Source organism: Lepidochelys kempii, chromosome 9 (assembly GCF_965140285.1).
Source record: "Lepidochelys kempii isolate rLepKem1 chromosome 9, rLepKem1.hap1, whole genome shotgun sequence".
NCBI lineage: Eukaryota > Metazoa > Chordata > Testudines > Cheloniidae > Lepidochelys > Lepidochelys kempii.
Window position 1 is genome coordinate 49,083,022 of NC_136388.1, and position 27,001 is coordinate 49,110,022.

Here is a 27,001-nt window from a genome sequence, read left to right on the forward strand (position 1 = left end):
TAGACCTTTAATCTTTTTTTTTGCTCTTCTCTGACCTTTCTCCAATTTGTCCATATCTTTCCTGAAATGTGACGCCCAGAAATGGACACTATACTCCATTTGAGGCCTCATCAGTGTGGAGTAGAGCAGAAGAATTACTTTTCATGTCTTGCTTACAATGTTCCTGCTAATACATCCCAGAACGATATTTGCTTTTTTTGCAACAGTGTTATACTGTTGACTCTCATTTAGCTTGTGATCCACTGTGACCCCCAGATCCCTTTCCGCAGTACTCCTTCCTAGGCAGTCATTTCCCATTTTGTATGCGTGCAACTGATTGTTCCTTTCTAAGTGGAGTACTTTGCATTTGTCTTTATTGAATTTCAGCCTATTTACTTCAGACCATTTCTCTAGTTTGTCCAGATCATTTTGAATTGTAATCCTCTCCTCCAAAGCACTTGCAATCCCTCCCAGCTTGGTATCATCTGCAAACTTTATAAGTGTACTCTATATGCCATTATCTAAATCACTGATGAAGATATTGAACAGAACTGGATCCAGAACCGATCCCTGCGGGACCCCACTCGTTATGCTCTTCCAGCCCAGCATGACTGTGAAGCTGTAGTTGCATATCTGGTGTTCTTTATATATATATGAGTCCAAATAGTATGCAGCTGAAAGTGCAGTTTGCTTTCTGGGGGCAATGAGAAGAGTCCAAATACATCTGGGAATTGTTTGTTTGTTTTTTTTAAAGTGGGGTTGAAAATAAACACTTTTTTCTTCAATGTTATGAATATATTTCTTAACTTTCCTCCTCCTCTTTTCTCTACTGTATACCCTTTTAACTGGAACTACTTTTTATACCGGAAGGATACATTGCATAAATGGCCACAAACTCATAAAATGTATAATGAGTTACACTGACAGCAATAAGCCAAGGAAGGGTATGCATTAAATGCTATAGGTGTACTTCCCTGGGGTGAAAACGTTTGGCCTTTGACTCTGCTACAATAGATTGCTAATGCACTCACTAATGCCTTATTGGCATTCTGTGAAAAGTTGGAGACTGCTCATCTCATTAAGTTTCTTTTTGTGTGAAGATATAAAGAACGCTGATAAAACTGGGATCAGTCAATTTTAAGTTTTACTTCTAAATAATGAATTGATATTAATGAAACTTAGGGGAAAATAGTGTGAAGAGGGTGTGATGGAATTCACTAGGTGCAGCCTGGATTGTGGGACCGCTGACGCCTCTGTCCCACCAACTGGTGTTCCCTCTCACACCGTGTTGCTGTTGGCACGCTACAAACCTCTGGCAGGTAGTGCACTTACACAGATATCCACAGGCAGGGACACAAGCAACTGAATTACATGAATGCTTCTCCCAGCCACTCATGAACCACCAGTATAGAAGCTTCAGCCAATTGCCCCCAGCCTTGCACCCCAGAACTGTATCAGGTTGCCCTGGTCAGAAGCCTGAACAGTCTAAGTTCATTACCCAGTCCGTGCCCCCTCAATGTGGAAAGGACACAAACTAGGCTTCATAAACTGATCTGAGATTTCCCAAACACTTCAACCAAAACACACTGTTTTAAGTAAATTATAAAGCAGATTTATTAACTACAGAAAGATTTTTAAGTGATTATAATTAGTAAGCAGAGAAATCAGAGTTGTTTAACTACGAAAAGTAAATTCACAGTCTGAGTTTTATAAACTAAACAGGATTTGAATCAAGCAATGTCTCACTCTGATAGATGGAACAAACAGGTCACAGATCTTTAGTACACAGGATGGGACTCTTTTCCAGCCAGGGACCACCCTCTCTATTTCAGTCTTTGTTCTGTAGCAGGGCTGCTTCTCTGCCTCAGTGGGTCCTGTGCTTCCTTCTAGTGGTGGGTCAGGATAGCGTCTCATCTCTCAGAATTCCCCCCCTCTGTTTATAGTGAGTGGGGAAATTCTGTCCCCAAGTGGTCTTCCCGTTTCTGGACCTACTAGGCCCTCACTGCTTCACTGGGGCTTCTGGCCTCCTAGGTGGACGTCCAGTGAGAGGAAAAAGGGGTGTGGGGGGCCCAGTCCAACCCTCTACTCCGGGCCCCAACCCAGGGACCCTACAAGTAGCAGCCTCACAGTGCCAGTTCCCAGGAAAACTGCTAGCTTCCCTGGGTTACTTCCCCACGCCACTTGGCTTATTGTCCCCACTTTGCTTGGGCGGGGTTCCTCTTGACCCTCCTGCCAGGGGAGGGAGAGCCCCTACTCTCTGGTAGCCCTTTTGGGCATGGCAGCACCACATGAAACGCATGGCTTAGTCTCTCTCCTCTGGTGGGGTCCTTTCTTCAGGTCTTTAGAGGTAGGGTTTCTCCCCAATCTCTATACCTGTGGGGTTCTCCCCTTGTCCTTGTCAGCTTCCACACCGCTCAGCTCTCCAACACCTCGCCTTCACTCTCACAATGCCTATCACACCCCTGACTGGGGACAAGACTTTTAACCCATTCTGGCAGGTTCTTAATTGGCTCCAGGTTTCCTAATTAACCTGGAGTAACCCCTGCTCAGTTACCAGGGAAAGGGGACCTGCTTATCCTGAGGCTAATACCTTCCTTCCTGCACTCTCCTGTAGCAGTCTGGCCTGACGCTGTCACAGTCCTCTATATGTTTCTTCTAGGTGTTGAGTTGGAGTGAGATCAAGTCATGATGTCACTTACCCTCTTTTATAGTTTCTTCCAGCTTGCTGGAAAGATCTATACTTGTGATATGGGCGTACACCCCCATTGGTCAGGTATTCTCCACTGTCTACGTGCTGTCTCTGAGATGGTCGTTGGGGAGAGTGGATTCCATTCAAAGGGCCATCAGCCTATCTGGCTACTCTATTGTTGTACCTGAAAAGCTGGCTGTGGGTGTTCCCAACCTCACAACATATTTCAGTAACGCACATATAACAAAACTTCATAACCTCACATACAATGTTAACACATACACTCCAACAGGATATTAATGTTCAACAGACCAAGACGTTTAAAATGATACCTCACAAGGCATACTTTGTATGAAACATATAATAATTATATGACGTTGAATAGAGGGGTTCCAGGATGCTGCTTTGAGGTACAGTGTGTCACAGACTATTATTTTGGTCTGTGAGATCAGATCTTTGAGAATTGAAGGATTACTATCAAGTTAAATCGTAATATAGGTTTTTTATAATGTCCTTGCCTGTGTTGAAATAATAAGTGCAGAATTAAAATAAGTTTGGATGTTTTTCTAAAAACCATGCTGTAGGAATTAGTGCGGGGAAGTTCTCTGGCTTGTGCTATATGGGAGGTCAGTCTAGATTATCACAACGGTTTCTTTTGGTGTTAGAATTGATGAATCTGTGGAAATTTAAAATTGCATTCTAGGATTTTTCATGTGTATATATGGGCTTCCCCTGGATAGGATACAGGGGCCAAGAAAAATTAGCTTTTTGTGTTAACAAAATACAGATGGAGAAAGGGACAGAACTCCTTCCTCCACCCCTCCAAAAAATCTTGGTTATGTTCATAGAAGATTAGGGTTGGACGAGATCTCCGGAGGTCATCTAGTCCAACCCTCTGCTCAAAGCAGGACCAACACCAACTAAATCATCCCAGCCAGGGCTTTGTCAGGCTGGGCCTTAAAAACCTCTAACGATGGAGATTCCATCACCTCCCTAGGTAACCCATTCCAGTGCTTCACCACCCTCCTAATGAAATAGTTTTTCCTAATATCCAACCTAGACCTTCCCCACAGCATCTTGAGACCATTGGTCCTTGTTCTGTCATCTGCCACCACTGGGAACAGCCGAGCTCCATCCTCTTTGGAACCCCCCTTCAGGTAGTTGAAGGCTGCTATCAAATCCCCCCTCACTCTTCTCTTCTGCAGACTAAACAAGCCCAGTTCCTTCAGCCTCTCCTCGTAAGTCATGTGCCCCAGCCCCCTGGTCATTTTTGTTGCCCTCTGCTGAACTCTCTCCAATTTGTCCGCATCCTTTCTGTAGTGGGTGGCCCAAAACTGGATGCAATACGCCACATGTGGCCTCACCAGTTCTGAATAGAGGGGAATAATCACTTCCCTCAATCTGCTGGCAATGCTCCTACTAATGCAGCCCAATATGCCGTCAGCCTTCTTGGCAACAAGGGCTCACTGCTGACTCATATCCAGCTTCTCATCCACTGTAATCCCCAGGTCCTTTTCTGCAGAACTGCTGCTTTGCCAGTCGGTCCCCAGCCTGTAGCGGTGCATGGGATTCTTCCATCCTAAGTGAAGGACTCTGCACTTGTCCTTGTTGAACCTCATCAGATTTCTTTTGGCTCAATTCTCCAATTTGTGTAGGTCACTTTGGACCCTATTCCTACCCTCCAGTATATCTACCTCTCCCCTCAGCTTAGTGTCATCTGTGAACTAGCTGAGGGTGCAATCCACCCCATCATCCAGATCATTAATGAAGATGTTGAACAAAACCGGCCCTAGGACCAAACCCTGGGGCACTCTGCTTGATATCGGCTGCCAACTAGACATTGAGCCGTTGATCACTACCCATTGAGCCCGACAATCTAGCCAGCTTTCTGCCCACCTTATAGTCTGTTCATGCAACCCATACTTTTTTAACTTGTTGGCAAGAATACTGTGGGAGACCATATCAAAAACTTTGCTAAAGTCAAGATATATCATGTCCACTGCTTTCCCCATATCCACAGAGCCAGGTATCTCACATAGAAGGCAATCAGATTGGTCAGGCATGACTTGCTCTTGGTGAATCCATGTTGACTGTTCCTGATCACCTTCCTCTCCTCCAAATGCTTCAAAATGGTTTCCTTGAGGATCTATCTGTTCCATGATTTTTCCAGGGACTGAAGTGAGGCTGACCGATCTGTAGTTCCCTGGGTTCTCCTTCTTCCCTTTTTTAAAGATGGGCACTATATTTGCCTTTTTCCAATCGTCTGGGACCTCTACCGATTGCCACGAGTTTTCAAAGATAATGGCCAGTGGCTCTGCAGTCACATCTGCCAATTCCCTCAGCACCCTCGGATGCATTAGATCTGGACTCATGGACTTGTGCAAGTCCAGCTTTCCTAAATAGTCCTTAACCTGTTCTTTCACCATTGAGGTCTGCTCACCTCCTCCCCATACTGTGTTGCCCAGGACAGCAGTGTGGGAGCTGACCTTGTCTGTGAAGACCTAGGCAAAAAAAGCATTGAGTACTTCAGCTTTTTCCACATCATCTGTCACTAGGTTGTATTGCTTCACGAAACAAAATTGTAATGCTTCATGAAATAAAACAATAAAACATAAGTTAGCAGAACTTACAGCATAGAGCATGACTGGTTTTTCGAGTTATGTCCCTGTAGGTTCACCACTTCAGGTGTACCTGCGTCTCTGATCGGAGATTTCTGGTATCAGTGCCCACTTGACCCACACATGTACCCTACTCATCCTCATGGCCTGCAGCAAGGCTATGGGGGGTTGCTCAGGCATTCTTTTGTGGATATTCTTCATGTCACCCCTCAAAGTAAAATTGTGCTGCCTATTAATGAAGCACTTTTGTCTCCAGCCCATAATTTGTGGCAGACCCCTGCCACTCTTGTGCCTACTTGTAAACGGACAGACAGAATATATGTATCAGCCTAAAGGTTGGAATATTTCGTCTTACCCCACCTCCAGCTCTCTTGTAGTGGTTGCAGTCAACAAGAGAAGCAGTGAGACATGCTCAAGATCCATGCTTTTGGATGGGGAGGCAAAACACTTAGACCTCCTTGGCAGGAAGAGCTATTCCTATGCTGTTCTTCAGTTTCAAGCAACAAATTATTATGCCCTGATGACAAAACATGATTTCAATAACTGCAAAATTTACTCATATTGTTGATGATTTTCCACAGTACCAATCCCTCTTTTCTGAAGGCTAACTAATCACCAGAGCTTCCTTACAGGCTGTCCTCAATGGTGCTGTGGCTGTGCAATGAGCATCTTGGCTCCAGTCTTTTGGCCTCATTAGTGAAGTACAAACAACAGTAGAAGACCTCCCCTACGAAAGGCTTTATCTGTTCATTGGTGACGCTGACAGCTCATTGTTCACCCAGAAGGACAACCCTTAGGTTGCTCAGGATTTATGGACCTGGAACAAAGTAGTTTCTTAGTAAATTCCAGACAGCACAAAGATCCTGGCCATTCCAATACCATCTGGATCATACCTATTCCAGCCCTGCAGAACCTCCCAAAAAGAGATCCAGGTCTCAAAAGATAGGTCATGCCCAACGGAGACCCCCAGTTGGGCTCCAAACAACCATTTTGACAGCCTACTTGAGGGCCTCAGAAAATTCCCTCTCATGAGTCTGCTGCAAGTACCCCTCTTTCTGGGATCGCCTATCTTGATTTCTACCTGTTCGTTAGCTTATTGCCACAGACAAGTAGATTTTAGAGGTGGTCACTACTGGATACTCTGTACACTTTCAATCTATCACTCATCCCCCCTTCCCTCCTCAGGGATCCCTTTCACAGGGATCTCTTAAAGTAAATGGTTCAATCCCTTCTGCGGATGATAGAGCCAGTTCCCTCAGAATTTGCAGAAAGAGGGTTTGATTTCATATATTTTTTTGGTTCCCAAAAGAAACAGTGGTTGGCAGCTGATTCTAAACCTCTGGAACCTGAACACCATTCACAGCACTTGAGGATGGTGACACTGGCTACCATAATCCCATCCCTAAATGGGGGAATTGGTTCAGCCTCTCAGATGCGTATTTTCATATCACCATACTTCCTTCCTACAAATAATTTCTGCTCTTTGTCGTCTGCTCAGAACACAGACAATACTGTATCCTCCCCTTTGGGCTTTCCACAGCCCCATGAGTTTTTACGAAGGTCCTCTCAGTAGTTGCAGCTTACTTGCATGGAGACAGTATTGCAGTCTTCCCGACTGAATGACTAGCTTCTCAAGGGACGTTCTATAACAGTGGTCCAATCGGCAACCATCCAGGCCCTAACCTTGTTCCAATCTTTGGGCCTTCATATGAACCTGAAAAAGTCCACTTTAACACCCATTCAGAGGATTGATTTCACTGAAGTTATGCTGGACTCCTGGACTGCCAGATCCTACCTACCAGAGCACAGGTTTTCTGCCATATCTAGGCTTATTACCGCCCTACAGCTGAATCCTCTGACATCAGTAATAACTTGCTTCCAAATTGTAGGTCATTTGTCAGCTTTGGCATTTGTGACACCACACGTGAGAGTATGTCTCCAATGTCTTCTGGCTTGGCTCAAAATCCTATGTACACTGAACAAACATAGTCTGGCCTAATGAGTTTCCATATCTCCATGGGTACTGGAGTACCTCAGGTGGTGGGAGGGCCCTTGAAGGTCTGTGTGGGAGCACCATTCTCATGCCTCCCACCAGTATGAGTCATTACAATGGATGCCTCCCACTTAGGCTGGGAAGCTCACTTACAAAGTTCCACAGCACATAGCAAATGGTCTCCACAGGAAACGGTGCTTCATGTCAACATTTTAAATCTAAGAGCAGTTTATGCATGCCATTATTTTTTTCCATGACATTCATGGCCATCATGTCAGAATTAATGATAGAAGGGTAGCAATGTACTATATAAATCGACAAGGGGAAGCAAGATCCTAGTCCTTATCTATAGAATTGCTAAAACTATAGAATTGGTGCTTGGCCCACCACATAGATTTCTGCGATTTACCTATCAGGCTTCCAGAACATGACGACAGATGTTCTGAGCAGAAACTTACAGCAGGATTATGAGTGGGAGCGCAATAACCTGATCTTCCACAGGATCCTGAAAGCATGGGGCGTCCCCTTAATGGACCTCTCTGCAACCCTGACCAATAACAAATCTCCTACTCCAAAGGGGGATGTGGCCACAACTTTTTATAAGATAGCCTTCTAGTTTCCTGGCCCTATATTCTTTTCTGTGCCTATCCACCAACTCCTATAATCCTCAGGACATTAATCAGACAGAAGCAGGAGTAAGCAAGGGTCATCTTAATAGACCCATCTTGGCACAGACAAATGTGGTACTCGGATCTATCCCACTTTTCTGTATTGATACCTTGACACCTCCTGCTCAGATCAGACCCCCTGACACACAACTCGAGCACCATGAGCCGCCCCAACCATATGTCTGGACCTCATGGCAGCCTGGCTCCTCAATTCCCTAATTTAGAATCACACAGCTCTGTTGAGATCCAGTCCATACTTTTGAATAGTCGGACGCCTTTCACACGTAAGACTTACCTGCAGAAGTGGAAACACTTCCTTTTCTGGTGTTCTCATCATTCCTTATTCACTTCTGAAACTCCTCTCTCAACGATCCTTTATTACCTGTCGGAATTAAAAATATAGCGTCTGTCTATGAGTTCTTTCAAGGTGCACCTGGCAGCTATCATGGCTTTCCATTTGCCTGTCAAGGGTTTCTCAATTTTTGCTCACCCTATCATGACTAGATTCTTTAAGGGTCTATCTAACTTGTTTCCTCATGTCTGGAATCCCACAATCCATTGGGACCTTGACTTAGTCCTGAATGCCTTAAAAAACTTTCCTTTCAAACCTATGGCCCCTTGCTCGTTCCTTTATTCCTCCCTCAAGATCTCATTCCTGATAGCCATCACCGTGGCCAGAAGGGTAGAAAAATTGGACTGCGCATGGCTGACCCACCTTACACTACCTTCTGCAGTGACAAGGTCACATTACATACCCATCCTCTCTTCCTGCCAAAGGTCTTGGTAGATTGTCATATCCATCAGAATGTCCACCTATTGTAATAAGCCATAAATCCAGTGTCTGTATTAGGACCATGATTTTTAGTGTCTAGCAATTTAAGCTCCCAGGCTCATCTGTTGAAAGGGTTTTGCATGAACCCACCCCAAGGACCTTCTACAGGCTTCCCAAGATACACAAACAAGGGAACCCAGGCAGATCCATCATATCTGGCCATGGCACTCTTACTGAACCACTCACCACACAAAGGGCTGGCTTCCTCCAGGACACAACTAACTTCCTCCACAAACTCCACAATATTAACAACCTCCCTCTAAACATCATCCTCGCCATCATGGATGTCACTTCCCTATATACCACAATGACTGCATAGCTGCCCGCCTCAAATATATTTACAAGACAATGGACAACCCTCAGATATCAACCCCAAACACATTGCCAAACTCATCCACTTCATCCTCACCCATAACAGTTTTACATCCAATGACAAACACTTTGTCCAAACCATGGGACCAGCCATGGTTAGTAATGTGGCTTACCAATATGCCAACAACTTCTTCGGCCACCTGGAAGAAGAATTTCTGGACAAATGCACCACAAAATAAATGAAATGCCTGAGATATATCAAGGATATTTTAATCCTCTGGATATATGGCTTAAACTTCCTTGTAGATTTCAACAGCCACCACCTGTCCATTAAACTCTCTCTGGAACACTCCCACATGAGCATCAACTTCCTGGATACCACACTCAGCTTCAGCAATGTAACCCTACAGACAATCATATACAAGAAACCCATGGACCTCCACCTCTACCTTCATAGATTTTAGTAACCATGAAATCTGTTATCTACATCCAGGCACTCAAATACGACAGAATATGCTCTGAAGAAAAGTCCAGGATATACACCATAACTCATTTAAAACCACCTTCACCAAACAAGGACACACCACCAGAGAAGGAGATCATATCATGGAACAGGCAACCCAGATACCTTAAGAGAACCTCCTTCAATACTGAAATAAAACCCATGCTGACTGCACACCCTTAGTTGTCACTTACCAGCCCACGCTAGTTCCCATACAGGGTATCCTCAAACTACAACCCAAACTCAATGGGGGCCCCATCATGAAAGAAATCTTTCCTGAACACCTCCTGTTCTGACCTTCAAACAACTCCCACAACCTCTCTAAACTCATCAGTAAACAAGCTCCCCACAGACCAGGATGCACCATCTTAAAGTGGCACCAGACCCTGCCAGAACAGATGCAAAATCTGCAGACATATCTTCAGTGATAGAATAATCAACACCTCCCACAACACACCTTTCAAGAGCTGTGGATCCTGCACATGCTTATTACATGTGGTATACCTCATCCAGTGCACTAAATACACCAATAACTATGTGGTGAAAGCAGACAATCTCGCGAATGAACTCTCATAGGCAAATGATAAAAGATAAAAACACTGTACCAGCTATGCATAAACACATTTCACAAAGTGATCACTCTGTATCTGACCTATCATTCCTCATCCTCAAAGGAAACCTGCATAACACTTTGAAAAGATGAGCCTCGGAGTCTAAATTCATTACGTTGCTAGGCACCAAAAATCGTGGACTGAAACAGAGACACTGTATTTATGGCTTACTACAACAATCTGTAAACCACTAACCCCCCTTTCCTTTTTTTTGTCCTATGACTGCAGAGCTGTTAATGAGCCACTCTACTTTGTATAGTTCCTTACAACATGTGTGAACTATTTTTTAAACAATCTTTTCCACCTTGCATTTTGCTGTGATGCTGGGAGTTCCTTTCCCAGACCTGAAGAAGAGCTCTCTGTAAGCTTGAAAGCTTGTCTCTGTCACCAACAAATTGGTCCACCCACATGGTCTCTCAAGACAAAAAAACAAAAAGTTAAGCTAGAGTTAAGGTTGAGAGTACATATTCGAGCTCTAGCAGTAAAATTATTAAGGAATGGTGTAATTATCCCCAAAATAAGCATTACAAATCCAGGAATTTAGAGTTTAACCTTAACTTAGAAATCCAAACACACTGAGGTATCCAAACACACAGATAAGGCACCCAAACACTGCTAACTGTGCCCTGTAGTGACCACATGCATAAACAAATGTGTATTAAGGCCTTTATTAGAGTATATTAATCATCTGAAAGGTTTAAAAGTGCTCTTTGAGAGCCTCCCTCCAAAACCTATTGGCTCTGATCTTAATTTACATTGGTATAAATCAAGAGTAACTCCATTGGTTTCTGCATGAAGTTCTGTGCAGTGAAGATGAGAATGTGTTACTACATTCTTGTACACTGGAACAAATTAAAGGGTTAGGTGCCCCACAGGAACTCATGGAGGCAGTTCATTGGTTAGAAGTTTTGGGATCTCACTGCTCCCCTTATATAAGCTGTGAGTTGTGTCACAAGCCCAATGTGCTGTCTCTGGGGGAGCAGGCTGTGCTCTCAGTCTGTTTCAGCAGGCTTGACAGCTAGTCTTTTCCACTGTACTCTCTCCTCCCAGATTCCTCACCGAGTAGACTCTTGACCCCCAACTCATTAGCTGAGGCGTTGACTCAGAGCAGGAAATGCAGCTCGTTCTTTGTAATAGTGCCTACTCCCCTGACTGCAAGGGATTGGGCTTCCCCCTGCCTTGGACAAGCCTGGACCCTGGGTCTATACGGACTCCTCGTAAAGGGTGACAGTGGGCACTGCTATAGGCTGGAGATGAGGCCTGAGCTGCCCTCTGTCTGAAGCATAATCCCTGCAGGATTCAGGATGTCCGAACACTGTTGTGTGGGGTTGGGTTTAGGGATGTTCTCTGTATTTGTGAGTTTTCTGAGGGAAGACCATTGCTAGTCGCTAAAATACTTGCTATTTACCCTCCCAGCCTCCATAGTCTGATGTAGCACAGTAAATGATTTGGAAGGAGGAAGCTAGGCCTGGTCAGTGTGCGATCTCGTAAAAAGGCTCAAGTCCTGACCCACCTGGCAGTTGATACCTTCAGATATCATTCCTCCCATTTCTCTTTCCCTCTTCCTGCCTCAGGTCCCCACACCAGGAAAAGAGATTAAGCTAAAAGTCAGAATCCTCCAAGAAGGGTGTTTGTTATACTGGAGGAGAAGGAAAGTGTTGTTCTTTTTAGACTCCTCACAACAATTTACATCTGATTCATGACGCGTATGTTACTGAATAGAGCACGTCATCTTAATCCAAGAGATCTAGAAAAAGGACTACAGTAGAATCTCAAAGATACAAACACCAGAGTTATGGACTGACCAGTCAACCGGACACCAAGTGAAACTGGAAGTAACCAATCAGGCAGCAGCAGAGAACCCCCCGCCCCCCCCAAGGGGGGGGGGAAGCAAATATTGTACTGTGCCTGTATTGCATCTTGGAGATGGACACATCTGGGCTGCCTGTCCCTACCCCTGCACACGGGGTAGCCACTTACAGCAAGACCCTGGAGCTGCTAGCTCAAGGCAGCAGGAGCCAACAGAGCAGGAGCAGCGCTGGGGTCTGCACTGCTTTCACCTCTCCCCTCCCACCATGGGAGGGGGACGGGCTGTTAGCACCCCTGCCCCACCCCATAAGGGGGACATGCTGTTTATACACACACACCCCCGTAAGGACGGGGACAAACTTGCAAACTCATACCGGTGCTGAGTAGGGAGCTCAGCTACTGTTGAAACCTGGCCTGGAGAGTCAGTTGCTGGATCTGGAGCCCAAATTGCACTTTGTTCAGAGTTACAAATATCTGAGAGTTATGGACAAACTCCATTCCCAATGTGTCCGTAATGCTGAGGTTCTACTGTATGTATGCTCCATAGACCTCAGAGAGCCATTTTTCTGTGTCCCCAGTTCATCCTTCCTACTTTAGACACTTGAGGTTTGTAGTGAGGGAGGCTTAAGTTCAGTAAGTGAACCTTCTCCTTCAATCCCATGAGATGTCTCCAAAATATTAGCAGGTGCTGATTTTTCTTCTGCTGAGGAGAGAGTATCCACATATTTCTCCAGGCAGTGGGTCTCTTCATTTGATAGCAGTGCAGATAAAAGGGGGTTCAGGTCTCTCTCTCTCTCTCTGGTCCATCAGCATAGATTTGTGATTATCTGGAAAAACAGCTGCTTATTTCCATCACAAGAATCCATCTCGACAAAGTTATCCTGCTCGTGGACTACAGAGAAACAAAGGTTTGGTATAGACCCAGTACTTCATCTAGCAAGCCCTTCTTTTCTCAGGCTTGATAGTATCCTGGTGAGTTGCAATCTTGAGGCCTTTCCTCTCAGATCTTTTCTTTTATAGTGTGGGTTCTCCTCCCGGTATCTCTGCTCAATTAGGTCACTCCCACCATTGCAAATTTGTCTCTGAGATGGTGGAACGTTCCAGAAACCTGGTCTAGGGAAACCTCTCCTCAAGATCCCAATTCATCTGGATCACAGCAGACACCTGTCTGACCAGCTAGGGATGTGTGCATGGATTATTTTTTTGACTCAGTTCCTATGCTTATATGAGAGGAGCAGTTGGGCCCCAAACGTCTCACTATTGACCTGCTTTAATGAGAGCTGATGGGGGTGGGTTACTCAATATTCTATTCCAGATTGATAGATTGTCTCTTAACAGGGAATCTATTTACAGGCATGGTCAAGATTGTCTGTTTGTCAGTGATCGTGTCTGTTCATGTAAAGATGGGGCATCAGGACACTGATTTAAACTAAATAAAATTTTCAAAATTCTCTCTCTCTCAAATTTTGGATTGTACCAGTATCTAGTAGGAAGTTTTCTAGGATGTCAATCATTACTGTGCTCTTATCTTTCTAGAAGGTTCAGAATATGGTATCTTTCTGTAATAATGAGAAGTCTAACATATACAGTAATACTTATTGTAAAAATACCTGTGTGACTGTTGTAGGATGTTTGTTGTATCCTCTTTCAATTCCGTCATTCCCTCCAGTAGGAACAGTATCCTTTTTACATGGCAGGCTGCACTTGAACTCGATGCTGTGATGCTATGGTTTTCTTCAGTCTGAATATTTCTCTGTAAATACAGTACACTTTCTTATTTATTCAGATGGCCTGGGGACATCTAGAAGTTTCAGATAACTAGGCATTTGGATGAACAGAGTGCTGTTTTGAGCTGCAGTCTCACTAATATAGAAATATGGGGAATGAAGGGAGTAATGTTGATATTTGCTTAATATTTTGCACTTTAAGTTTATTAAAACACCCAAATTGTATTAAAACCACTGTGTACATAATTCTGAATTTTTCTGAGCTGCTATACAAATACTAAGCCATTAATTAGTGCCAGCAGGCACTAACAGGTTGACTGAGAATTTATTAGCAGGTGATTGGTTAACATAGGGCTACATATGGGGCACACTGGGATTTGGATAACTAGGATTTTTGGGTAAAGGGCATTTGGATAACTGGAATTATTCTGTAATTCCATTTACAGGTTGCTGTATTTGCTTCAGCAAGAAACCTCCAGCACGGAACTGAGAACTGAATGTGCAGTAGTGCTAGGAAGCCTTGCGATGGGTACAGAAAACAATGTCAAATCTCTACTAGACTGCCATATTATCCCAGCCTTATTGCAAGGTATCTTGGCTTTCATTTAATGCAATATACTTTGGTAACTATTTCTACAACACTTGTGTTTTAAATAAGCAAAAAGAATGAAACTATATGTATATTCACAGGATTGCTGTCACCAGAACTGAAGTTTATTGAAGCTTGCCTCCGATGTCTTCGTACTATTTTCACCAGCCCAGTAACTCCAGAGGAACTATTGTACACAGTAAGTTTTAGGCAATGTATCTTTGCTCTTGTATATAATTTCTGTTCCTGCAATGCAGCCGTATTATGTGTGTGTGCTGATGATGTCATCTGTTTGTGATAATATTTAGGTATGGTGCTACTAACACTATTAATATTTCACTCATTGGCATCAGGAGTCCAGATATCCTGACCCTGCGAACATTAATTTTTTGGCAATGGGAGATCCTGACTACTGATGCCACTTGTACACCAAATAACTGAAAATTCTAGCGCTGTGGCCTATTGTATATAGAAGATGTGAGAATACAGATGGTTTGGTTTAATTCAAGTATCATTTAAGAGGGGAAAAAAATCCCATGGTATCACAGAATTATAATAGTTAGAACTGGAAAAGACCTACTAAGGTCTAATAAATCATGCAGGCAATACAGCATTTTCTTCTAACCTAAATTTTTAGTGCATTATTCAGTTTTAAATATTTCAGGTAGCTTCCATCATTTAGCTTGGAAGATCCTCACTGTCAAGATATTTTCATCTTATAGTTAACCTGTATTGTCACTTCCTTAGTTTGTTAAAAAGGGCAAAATTTGTCTGGCATAATCTTTCTTTCTGGCTCATGCATCATCACCAGCAATAATCTATCTTGAGTCTCATGTGCCAGGCTAAATTAGCAGGGCTTTCAGTTAAAGAGGGAAAAAAACCCTCTTGTTTGTACACTGAGTGAATTCAATATGGCATTTGAGAGAAAATGAACATGGACCCCGTACAGTGTCATTTTTACAGACACTTTTCAGTGCTGACCCACACCGTAAGCTCACGGTATACATGCAACACTCTGCATCTAAGCAGTCAGGAACCAGACTTGGACTAAAAAGCATTCAGGCCAAAATTTTTAAATGCTTGCACTGCTAACATTGCAGGATGGGTGGCTAAAATATGGTGTTTAGATACCCTGAGATCCATTGCATTGTCATTGTGTGCTGGGCTTCTGCAAGAGTGCTTGGAGTCTTCAGGTGGGAGCTGGGAATAAAAGGGTGATGAAAGGCATGGTCCTTAATTGAATTTTCAGAAGCACTGAGACCGCCTCCTATACATCCAAACAAGTATTGCTGCTCTATCTTGCCAGAAGCATTGAGATGCATCCATATGGAAGTGCTGTTTGGTTTAACATCAATGACGATGAGACTTAGGGCATGTCTACACTTACCTCCAGAGCGATCGGTCCAGCAGGGTCTAGTGAAGACGTGATAAATAGACTGCCGAGCGCTCTCCCGTCTACTCCAGTACTCCACTGGAGCGAGAGGCGCAGCCAGAGTCGACGGGGGAGTGTCAGCAGTCGACTTACTGAAGTGAAGACACCGCGATGAGTAGATCTAAGTACGTCGACTTCAGCTACGTTATTCAGGTAGCTGAAGTTGCGTAACTTAGATTGATTACACCCCCCCCCCCCCCCCCCCCCAGTGTAGACCAGGCCGTACAGATTTTCTCAGTTCATGCAGCACATTTTTATTTTTATTGCAGGCACATTCCAAACATTGTAGGAAATCATCACCGGATAGTTTTCTTGTTCCTTAAGTGTGATGGGTTTTCTATACAGTGTACATACATTTCATGATGGTTTCGATAAATTTTACTCCCCATATGTGATGCCATGAAACACCTCCTGAAAGTAACAGCCAGGCATAGCCAGTTACTGACATCGGTGAAATCCTCGTCCCATCATTTAGAGGCCCAGTCCATCTCTCATTAAGGTCAGTAGCAAGACTCCAATGGGAGGTGGATAGGTACTAGGTACACCACACAAAAGCATCCATCACTGCTTTTCATTGCAAATTTATCTTTAGCAGGCCAACACCTTGTCAATTCAATCAGCAACTGACTAAAAATGTTGCCTACAGCGGCAGAACACTCTGCCCACTGTAGAGCCTTATGGCCCTGCAAAGAGTGCTGGAGATTCCACATGTGTGGATATCAGGCTTCTTAGTGGCAGTAATTTGGTATCTTTTATTAATGAGATTAGAAGTTTGGCTGATGAAGGTAATAGTGTTGATGTAATAGACTTCTGTAAGGCCTTTCAGTTGGTACAGCATGATATTGTGAGTAAAAAACTAGGGCTGTCAAACGATTAAAACAATTAATTGTGATTAATCATGAGATAAAAGAAGTGATCAATTGCCATTTTAATTTCACTGTTAAGCAATAATAGAATACCATTTATTTAAATATTTTTGAATGTTTTTTACATTTTCAAATATATTGATTTCAATTACAACACAGAATACAAAGTGTACAGTGCTCACTTTATATTTTTTTACAAATATTTTTACTGTAAAAAAGATAAACAAAAGAAATAGTATTTTTCAGTTCACCTTATACAAGTTCTGTAGTGCAGTCTCTTTACCATGAAAGCGCAATTTTCAAATGTAGAATTATTTGTTTTAGATAACTGCATTCAAAAACAAAACAATGTAAAACTTTAGCACCTACAAGTCCACTCAGTCCTCCTTCTTGTTCAGCCAATTGCTAAGATAAACAAATTTGTTTATATTTACGGGAGATAATGCTGCCTCCTTCTTTACGTCACCTGAAAGTGATGATAGGCATTCGATGGCACTGTTGTAGCTGGTATTGCAAGATATTTATATGCCAAATATGCTAAACGCCATCAGTAAAAACCAGTCACAACACGGGCTTGCCTACTGAGGGACAGGTTCCAGGCAATTAGAGAAAGCATAACTCACATCATCAACAATCCTTATGTATTGGTGAGGACTTACCTATCCCTCCTTGGCCACATGGTTTTGCATACATATGTGACCACTTTCACTTTCGACTCCATCTTTGCTGCCTCCAGATGTGACTCCAAACAGTTTACTCGCCCAAACATCACGCCATAGACCTCATGCTGAGAGTCCCTGCTCTCATCCCTTCAGATAGACCCACATCACGTATTCATAGGGATTCCCTTCCTCTCCTCCCCGGAAAAGGCGATCATCGTCGACACATGTCAGACAATATGACCACTGTTTTCTACAGCAACAAACTGGGATAGGGGGGTCACAAGATCGACCGCTCTATACACAGAAACAGTCAGTCTCTGGAATTGATGCATCACTCATCAGACCCTCTTGTGCTTGCGGACTTGCTCTATTTTATGATCGACCATGAGTGGGAACTTCATGGTTTGGTAGTGATATCTTCACCCAATGTGGGATTCCAATCAGAGACCTCTTTGCCTCGCATATAAATAGGAAATGCACCATGTACTGCTCCAAGGGAGGTCTCGGCCATCACTTTCAGGGCAATGATCTCCTATTCTCCTGGTCAGACCAAATCAGCTATGCTTTCCCTCCTTTACTGTTCTTCGGGTACTGCACAAGATCCAATGAGATGGAGCAACGGTCATTCTGATCGCCCCCAGCTGGTCCAGACAGTTCTGGTTTCCAATCTCCATTTCATGTAAACCTGTCCACCAATTCCTATCCACACATTCCCTGATTTGCTGACACAGTGCAACAGCGAGATCAGGCATCCCAATCCACAGGCGCTGCTGCACCTGAGAGCATGGTATTTGAATGGGTATCTGCATTAGAACGGATCTGTTCTTCAACTGTGCAAGACATCCTCTCCAGCAGCAGGGAGGAATCCACCAGGTGCTGTTACTGGAGCAAGTGGAAGCGCTTTGCCTCCTTGACCCAACAAAATCGGAGTTTCACCGGAATCAGCAGGGATCCCCCTCTTCCTAGACTGTGTGCTATTCCTGAAGGCATCGGGTCTCTCCATCAACTCTCTGAAAGTCCATTTGGCGGTAATTAGCACATTCCCGTGGGGTCACTCTGTCTTTACACACCTGCTAACTGCTAGCTTTTGGAAGGGTCTCATCAGAACCTTCCCACCCCAGCCCATCACACCCCAATGGGACCTGAAACTAGTTCTAGCTATGCTAATGAAAAAAAATAACCATTTGAACTGTTAACATTGTGCTCTATGTCCCTTCTTTCTATGAAAGTCTCCTTCCTTGTTGGTATTACTTTCGTGAGAAGGGTTGGCAAACTTGGAGCTATGATAGCAGATCTGCCTTTCACAATTTTCCACAAAAGATAGTCTCACTGAGCCTGCATCCCAAATTCTTACCAAAGGTAATCTCCCAGTTTCACATCAATCAATCCATTCACTTAACTGTTTTCTTCCTGAAGCCCCACACACCTACAGAGGAACACAAATTCCATTCTCCGCATGACCATTTCATCCTCATCCTCACACCCTTTTCCAGCTTAGGTACTGCTTGTTAATCATCCTCAGTGGAATACAGTAGGGCCCATTACTTGAAGAAGAAGAAGAGGTTGTTCCCCATTATGTAGCTGTGCATTTGATTTTTTTTTTCCCTTCCTTAATGTAGTACTTTCCACCTGTCTATTGAATTTCATCTTGCTGATTTCTGACCAATTCTCTAGTTTATTAAGGTAATTTTAAATTCTAATTCTATCTTCCAAAATGTTTGCAACCCCTCCCAGCATGATGTAATCTGCATATTTTATAAGCATACTCTCAGTTCCATTCTCTGTCATTACTTAAAATATTGAACAGTATCGGACCAGAGACAAATCCCTCCAGGACTCCAGTTGATACGTCTTCCCACTTTGACAGCGAGCCATCGATAACTACCCTTTAAGTATAGTTTTTCAACAAGCTGTGCCCTTATCTTATAACAATTCCATCTAGACCACATTTCCCTAGTTTCATTTTGACAGTTTCATGTGGAACTGGATCAAAAGCTATATTAAAATCAACATACATCATGTCTACTGCTTCCCCTTGTCTACCAAGCCACTAACCTTGTCAAAGAAGGAAATTAGATTGGCTGGCATGATTTTTTCTTCACAAATCAATGTTGGCTATTACCTATCAACCTGATAATCCTCTAGGTGCTTACAAGTTGATTGTTTAATCATTTGTTCCGGTATCTTTCCACGTATCAAAGTGAGGTTGACTAGTCTACAATTCTTCAGGTCCTGTTTGTTCCCCCTTTTAAAGATAGGTACTATGTTTCCCTTCTCCAGACCTTTGGGACCTCACCCATCCTGCAGAAGCTTTCAAAGATAATCGCTAATGGTTCTGAAATTGCTTTCAGGTAGCCCTTTTAGTACCATAGGGTAAACCTTGTTAGGACCCGCTGACTTGAATTCATCAAACTTACTTAAATATTCTTTAACCTGTGTTTTTCCCTATTTTGTCCTGCATTCCTCTCCCCTGTTAATATTAATTGTGTTAAGCATCTGGTTGCCATTAACTTTTGTAGTGAAGACTGAAGCAAAATAGGCACTAGCTACATCAGCCAATATCCTTCATGCCTCATAATCAGGGTTGGGACCAGGGAGGAGCACAGAGATTGTACTAGAAGACAAGCTCCCTTTGGTCGTGGATACAGGCAGAATCTGCACACTCACGCTTCTGGACCTCTTTGCAGCCTTGTGACACAGTGCACCACAAAGTATTGGTATTGCTAACACATTACATAGCAGGAGTAGATGGCCCCGCACTACAATCATTCCTCTCCAGCATAACTCAAGTGATGATGAGTAACTGCTCCTCCTCTCTGAAGGCCCTCACTTGCAGGGATCCATACCATCCCTGCTTCTCTACAATATTTGCATGAGACCAGTGTCAGAGATAGTGAGATACTGTGATTTTGGCTGCAAACGGGATGCCAATGGCAGTCAGTTCTATATCTCATTCTCAACTGGTACAGCCACCGCTACTGCTAATGAATCTGAATACCTACAGGACATCAGCTCTTGGATGAAGACCAGTTGGCTCAGCTGAACCCAGGCAAGATCTAAGTGGTACTGGTTGCGAAGGGGGAACTCTGAAGAACTGGCCAAGACATTGTCCCTGCCTTCCATCGAATGCATACATCCTAAATTCAAGGTGGTATGATGCCTCAGTGCCCTTTCTGACTCCTTGCTAAGCTTGGATGACCAAGTAGCATTAGTCTCCAAAAATGCCTTCTTTCACCCCAACTGGTAAGGGAAACTCCTTTGCTTCTTCTTCGAGGAGTACCCGCTCATAATGATCCATGCATTTGTCATCTCTAGGTGGGGTTGCTGTAACTTGTTGTATCTAAAGCTAAATGTGAAGATGATGCACCAGCTCCAGCTGGTATAGAATTCAACTGCCCACTTTCTCAATGGCTCAGGCTGTTACAAGCACATCAGGTTTCTGTTTGTGTCCCTCCACTGGTTCCCAGTCATATTTGATCCTAATTTTCAAAGCAGTTAATGGATCAGTTCCCAGCTACATCAAAGACTGAATTTTGATCTATGAAACACTGCGACATCTTGTGTCTTGTGGCACAACTCAGGAAAGAGATCTTGGAGTCATTGTGGATAGTTCTCTGAAAATATCCACTCAATGTGCAGCGGCAGTCAAAAAAGCGAACAGAAAGCTGGGAATAATTCAGAAAGGGATAGATAATAGGACAGAAAATACCATGTTGCCTCTATATATAAATCCATGGTACGCCCACATCTTGAATACTGTGTGAAGATGTGGTCACCTCATCTCAGAAAAGATGTATTGGAATTGGAAAAGGTTCAGAAAAGGGCAACAAAAATGATTAGGGGTATAGAACAGCTTCCTTATGAGGAGAGATTAATAAGACTTGGATTTTTCAGCTTGGAAAAGAGACGGCTAAGGGGAGATATGATTGAGGTCTATAAAATCATGACTGGTGTAGAGAAAGTAGATAAGGAAGCGTTTACTACTTCTCGTAACACAAGAACTAGGGGTCACCAAATGAAATTAATAGGCAGCAGGTTTAAAACAAGCAAAAGAAAGTATTTCTTCACACAACGCAGTCAACCTGTGGAACTCCTTGCCAGAGGATGCTGTGAAGGCCAAGACCATACCAAGGTTAAAAAAAGAACTAGATAAATTCATGGAGCATAGGTCCATCAATGGCTATTAGCCAGGATAGGCAGGAATGGTGTCCCTAGCCTCTGTTTGCCAGAAGCTGGGAATGAGCGACAGGGGATGGATCACTTGATGATTACCTGTTGTGTTCATTCCCTCTGGGGCACCTGGCACTGTCCACTGTCGGAAGACAGGATACTGGGCTAGATGGACCATTGGTCTGATTCAGTATGGCCATTCTTATGTTCTTATCCTGGGACGAACGCAGCTACAACAATACTGTATACATATAATGAACAGAAACAATCAGTTCAAGTCCCAGACTACAGATATCTCCTTTTGTTTAATTAAATCAGTTTTAAATGCAAAAACATTTTGATAAACTTATTTCTTTTCTTGTGTATCCAGCACATTTAAGATATTCTTATTTAACTATTTTTTAAATGCTCTTTTTGTGCATTTTTAATTGAATTCCAATTTCCATCCAGATACAACTTGACACAAATATGAGTTAAAAATTAATCATCTAGTAAATAGGAAATACATCATTCATCATTTTCTAGAACAATAAAAATGTAAATTAAACACTGTAATTGCTTAAATGTGTTTATAGATAACAGTGTATCCTCCTGGCTAGCAAAAAAAAAAAGTAGCAGACTTAATGTAAAGGCTGTATTTAGTTGCAGATCAACCAATGAAAATCAGTATTCTGTTGGGAGAATAACTAAAAAGTACATATACAAAACAAGTTTGAAATCAGTGATTGAAATCAAAGTTTCCTGCTTGCAGATTGATTAAAATCTGATTTTAAATCAGAGCACTCTATTGTACTGTAGCATATAGCTACAAGAACCTGTATATTACTGACATAGTGGAATAGTATATATATTATTTGATTTTTTTTTTAAAATTTAATTTAATAGGAAATTGTATTTTTTAAAAGAAATTAACAAAATTAACCAATTTGATTTGTGATGCTGAATTTCATAGCAAAAGTTTTTAGTCTTGGTTGATTTTAGTATGTGGCCCATTTTTGGCAGGGCTATATTAGTATCCTATCATTGAATCCTATACATTCAGTGGTACTCAACCTGTTTACCATTGTGGGGCGCATATGCAGCTCCCTGTGTTATGTGGGTCTCATCCACACAATATATATATATTACCTGTATGGCCCTGAGGATGTCACATGGGCTGCAGCTGTGTGCTGATTGGGCCATAGGTTGAGAACTGCTGAACTACCTGTTCCCACAAGGTGGGTGAGGTAATATCTTTTATTGGAACAACTTCAGTTGGTGAGAGAGACAAGCTTTTGAGCTTACGCACAATTTTTCAGATCTGGGAAACTTACTGAGAGCTAGTTTACACTAGAAGCTCTACAGTGGCACGGTTGCACCGATGCAGCTGCACCACTGTAGCACATCTGGTGAAGATGCCTTATGCCGACCGAAGAGAGTTCTCCTGTCAGCATAATAAAACTACTTCTGCGGGAGGCGGTAACTATATCAGCAGGAGAAGCTTATTCACACCCCTGAGCGACATAAATTATACTGACCTAAGTAGTAGTGTGTACAAGTCCTCAGTGTCACAGCTAAATACAAGATGGAACAGATTGTTTAGCATAAGTAGTTAACACATATTTCAAGGGACCGTTCAAGGTGAAGTGGCCCATTAACATCCCTCCAGTCATAGGGAGGAAAGAAAGAGTAGAGGGAAGCAGCTGATGGGGATTGTTAGTGGGTTACAGATTGTTGTAATAAACCATAAATCCAGTCTCTCTGTTCAGTCCATTATTTTTAAGTGTCTAGCAAAGTTATGAATTTAAGCTCCCAGGCTCAACTTTTGAAAGTGTTTCTTTTGGGGATGAGGAATGATAGGTCAGATATTGATCGCTTTGTGAGAAGTGTTCACCCACAGGTGATGTGTTATTTTTGTATTTTATCATTTTCCTGTGTGAGTTAATTTGAGAGCTCAGAGATTGTCTGGTTTCACCCATACAATTGCTTTTGGGGCATTCAGTGCACTGAATGAGGTACACCACATGTTGTGATAGGCATGTGTAGGGCCCAGGAATCTTGCAAGGTGTTGGGGGGTGTTTAACTTTGCAGTAGTAGAGCTATGTCTGCAGGTTTTGTGTCTGTTGTCTGACAGGGTCTGGTGCCACTTGGAGTTAGTGACTGGTCTGTGGAGAGTTTGCTTCTGATGATGAGATTGGAAAGGTTGGGGGTTGTTTGAAGGTTAGAAGGGAGGATTCAGGAAAGATTTATTTCACCTTGAATAGTCTCTGGGAATATGTGTTAACTACTTATGCTAGACAATCTGTTTAATTTTGTATTTAGCTGTGACACTCTGAGTAAGGCCATATCTACCTACGTAGATTATGTCGATCTAACTTACATCATCGTACAGCCACTGAAATTATTAAATAGCTTGTGTGTGTGCATGCTTGGCTCTTTATGTCGGCGGTGCATATCCTCATCAGGAGCACCTGTGTCGACTGTATTGTAAGTGTGGGACATTGTGGGACACCTCCTGAAAGCGAGTAACAGTCAATGTAAGCAGTGCAGTGTATATAGACGCTGCATCGAACTAATTACATCGACAGTGACTCTATGCTACTTGGGGAGGTGGTGCTCAGTCACCGTAGAGAGGCACTTACATTGTTGGGAGCCAAATTTAAGTGAAGACACTTCCACGGCTAGGTCGACGCAAGGCAGCTTATGTCCACCTTATCGTGCAGTGTAGACCAGGGCTAAGTTTTGCAGACCTGAAGGAAGCTCTGCATAAACTCAGGTTTCAGAGTAACAGCCGTGTTAGTCTGTATTCGCAAAAAGAAAAGGAGTACTTGTGGCACCTTAGAGACTAACCAATTTATTAGAGCATAAGCTTTCGTGAGCTACAGCTCACTTCATCGGATGCATCTGAGGAAGTGAGCTGTAGCTCACGAAAGCTTATGCTCTAATAAATTGGTTAGTCTCTAAGGTGCCACAAGTACTCCTTTTCTTTCTGCATAAACTCGAAATCTCTCTCTCTCTCTCCATCAGAAGTTTGTCTAATAAAAGATATTTCCTCACCCACCTTGTTTCCATAATATCCTAGGACCAACACAGTTACAACAATTCTGCATACAAATTCCCAAAACTCATTTCAGCACTTATGGGTTTATAATATGAGGATTTGTTTTTCCCTTTGAGAACCCTGCCAAGGTAGCTGTCTATATTTATTGGTATTTTTTCCTGCGGTGGGTCTATCAAGACAGTGGGTATTGATATCCCACTTTTCAGCTGATGGAGTGAGAACATCAAAAAAAATTGAAGATATAAGGGCTGGTTCTGGCTGAGCAACCCAGTTTACTTCCTGTCTCCCGCAGAAACATCAGCCTTTTCTAGTTAGGCTTTTAACTTAATTTGTTTTTCACTTCTGTCACTTTTTAAAATGAGCCAGTTGCATCCCTACATGGGATGTCAAGGGTTTGAGTTAATTTCTTCTTGTCTCCGCTTTGGAGCTCTGTGTGAAGAACATCCAACCCATGATGAATCTTCTGTTGCTCCTTCTTATAGCTTAATAGATTCCAAGGCCATAAGGGACCATTGTGATGATCTAGTCTGATCTCCTGAATAACACAGGTCATAGAACTTCCCCAAAATAATTCCTGGAGCAGATCTTTTAGAAAAACATCCAGTCTTGATCTAAAATTTGCCAGTGATTGAGAATCCACCACAATCCTTGGTAAATTCTTCCAGTAATTAATTGCTCTCACTGTTAAAAATGCACGCCTTATTTCCAATTTTTGTAGCTTCAGGTTCCAGGCATTGGATTGTATTATTCCTGCCTCTGCTAGATGGAAGAGCCCATTATTAAATATTTGTTCCCCATATAGGGAGGTGTAGATTGTACTCAAGTCACTCCTTAACCTTCACTTGGATAAACTAAATAGAGTGAGATCCTTCAGTCTGTCCTATAAGTCATGTTTTCTAATCCTTTTGTCATTCTCTTGAGTCCTCTCCAATTTATCAACAGCCTTCTTGAATTGTGGGCACCAGAACTGGACACAGTATTCCAGCAAATGTTGCACCAGTGCCAAATGCAGAGGTGAAATAACTTATCTATTCCAGCTCAAGACTCCCCTGTTTATGCATACAAAGATCACGTTAGCCCTTTTGGCCACAGCATCTTAGGGGAGCTCATGTTCAGCTGATTATCCATCACAACCCCCAAACCTTTTTCAGTCGTTGCTTCCAATGATAGAGCCCCTATCCTCTAAATACAGCTTACATTCTTTGTTGCTAAACATATACATTTACATTTAGCTATATTAAAACATATACTGTTTGCTTGCACCCAGCTTACCAAGTGATCCAAGATTGCTCTGTGTGAGTGACCTGTCCTCTTCATTATTTACCACTCCACCAATGTTTGTGTTATCTACAAACTTTTATCAGTGATTTTATTTTCTTCCAGGTCATTGATAAAAATGTTAAAAGGCATAGGGCCAAAAACCAATCCCTGTGGGACCCCACTAGAAACACACCCACTTGCATTTTGAGAGCTCTCAATTAGACAGCTCTTAACCCATTGAATGTGTGCCATATTAATTTTATATCTTTCTAGTTTTTTAGCCAAAAAGTCACGAGTTACTTTTACAGAAGTCTATTACCTTTTTCCTGACACAACTGCAAGAACCTCAGCTGATGGTGGTTTCGTAGGGTACCAGAAAAGTCAATTAATATGTGGTTCTGTTGTGTTGAGCCTTAATGTGGCTTGAAATCTTAAATTGCCAAAGGTGGGTGAAAGGTGGCAGGATATGATTTTAACCGATATACATGTTATGTAAAGCTGTTGAAAGAAAACACAGTGACGACTAAGGAATGATGTAAATTGAGTTTTTTGAACAAAAAGTCTTTCAGGCCTCATGGTGAATTTGCAGAATTGTAGCCACAGGCAAAAGTGTTCTTAAGATAAGAGCAAGAATGTAGGTATGGACCATACGGCACTTGTTTCGGTTGCTACTCCTTTTGGATGTTGCTTTTCTGGACAGCACTTGTCGGTTTGCTTATGCATGACAGCAAGCTAATGTCTGGTAGGGAGAACTGTACTGCATCTCACTCTTGGCTGAGACTTTCAGCACTGTTGCAAACCTGCTGGGACTGAGGGATTTATAGTCATACAGTTGGGCCTTTTTTTTCCTGGTGCTGAAAGATGTTCTGACTAAACAAGATGTTCCTGGGGAAACAGGCAATAGTACCATCTACACAGTTGTGTTCTGAGCAACTTCTGAGAAGGGAAACTAAAGTTCCTACTATTACTCCTGTCATAGTTAAATGGTGAACTGTACTTCAGACCCCTCCTGGTCTCTTCGAGGGCACCCCTCTCAGGCCTCTAGCTGTTGCCTTTCTTTGGGTAGAATTACAGGATTCTCCCACTCTCAGACAAGGCTCTGGGTTGCAGTCCCCTGTGATGAATTGTGAGTACCTCAGCAGGCCTGACTTACCTTCAGTGCCAGTAGCTTTGCTCCCTCTGGGAGCAGTGGTAGTGGTGAGCAGTGACCAAACAGCCTTTGCTTAAATACTTTTTCTTAAA

The 27,001-nt window shown here is 42.8% G+C and overlaps 1 protein-coding gene across 13 annotated transcripts in view; it reads left to right on the plus strand.

The window, feature by feature from the left end:
- ARMC8 (armadillo repeat containing 8) overlaps positions 1–27,001 on the plus strand; it is a 181,839-nt gene that overhangs the window by 52,087 nt on the left and 102,751 nt on the right. For all 13 annotated transcript variants that reach the window (XM_073360247.2, XM_073360250.2, XM_073360258.2 and 10 more), the window contains 2 exons: positions 14,187–14,329; positions 14,431–14,528. In XM_073360247.2, the coding sequence (XP_073216348.1) occupies positions 14,187–14,329; positions 14,431–14,528 (241 nt within the window). The remainder of the gene's footprint in view (positions 1–14,186; positions 14,330–14,430; positions 14,529–27,001) is intronic.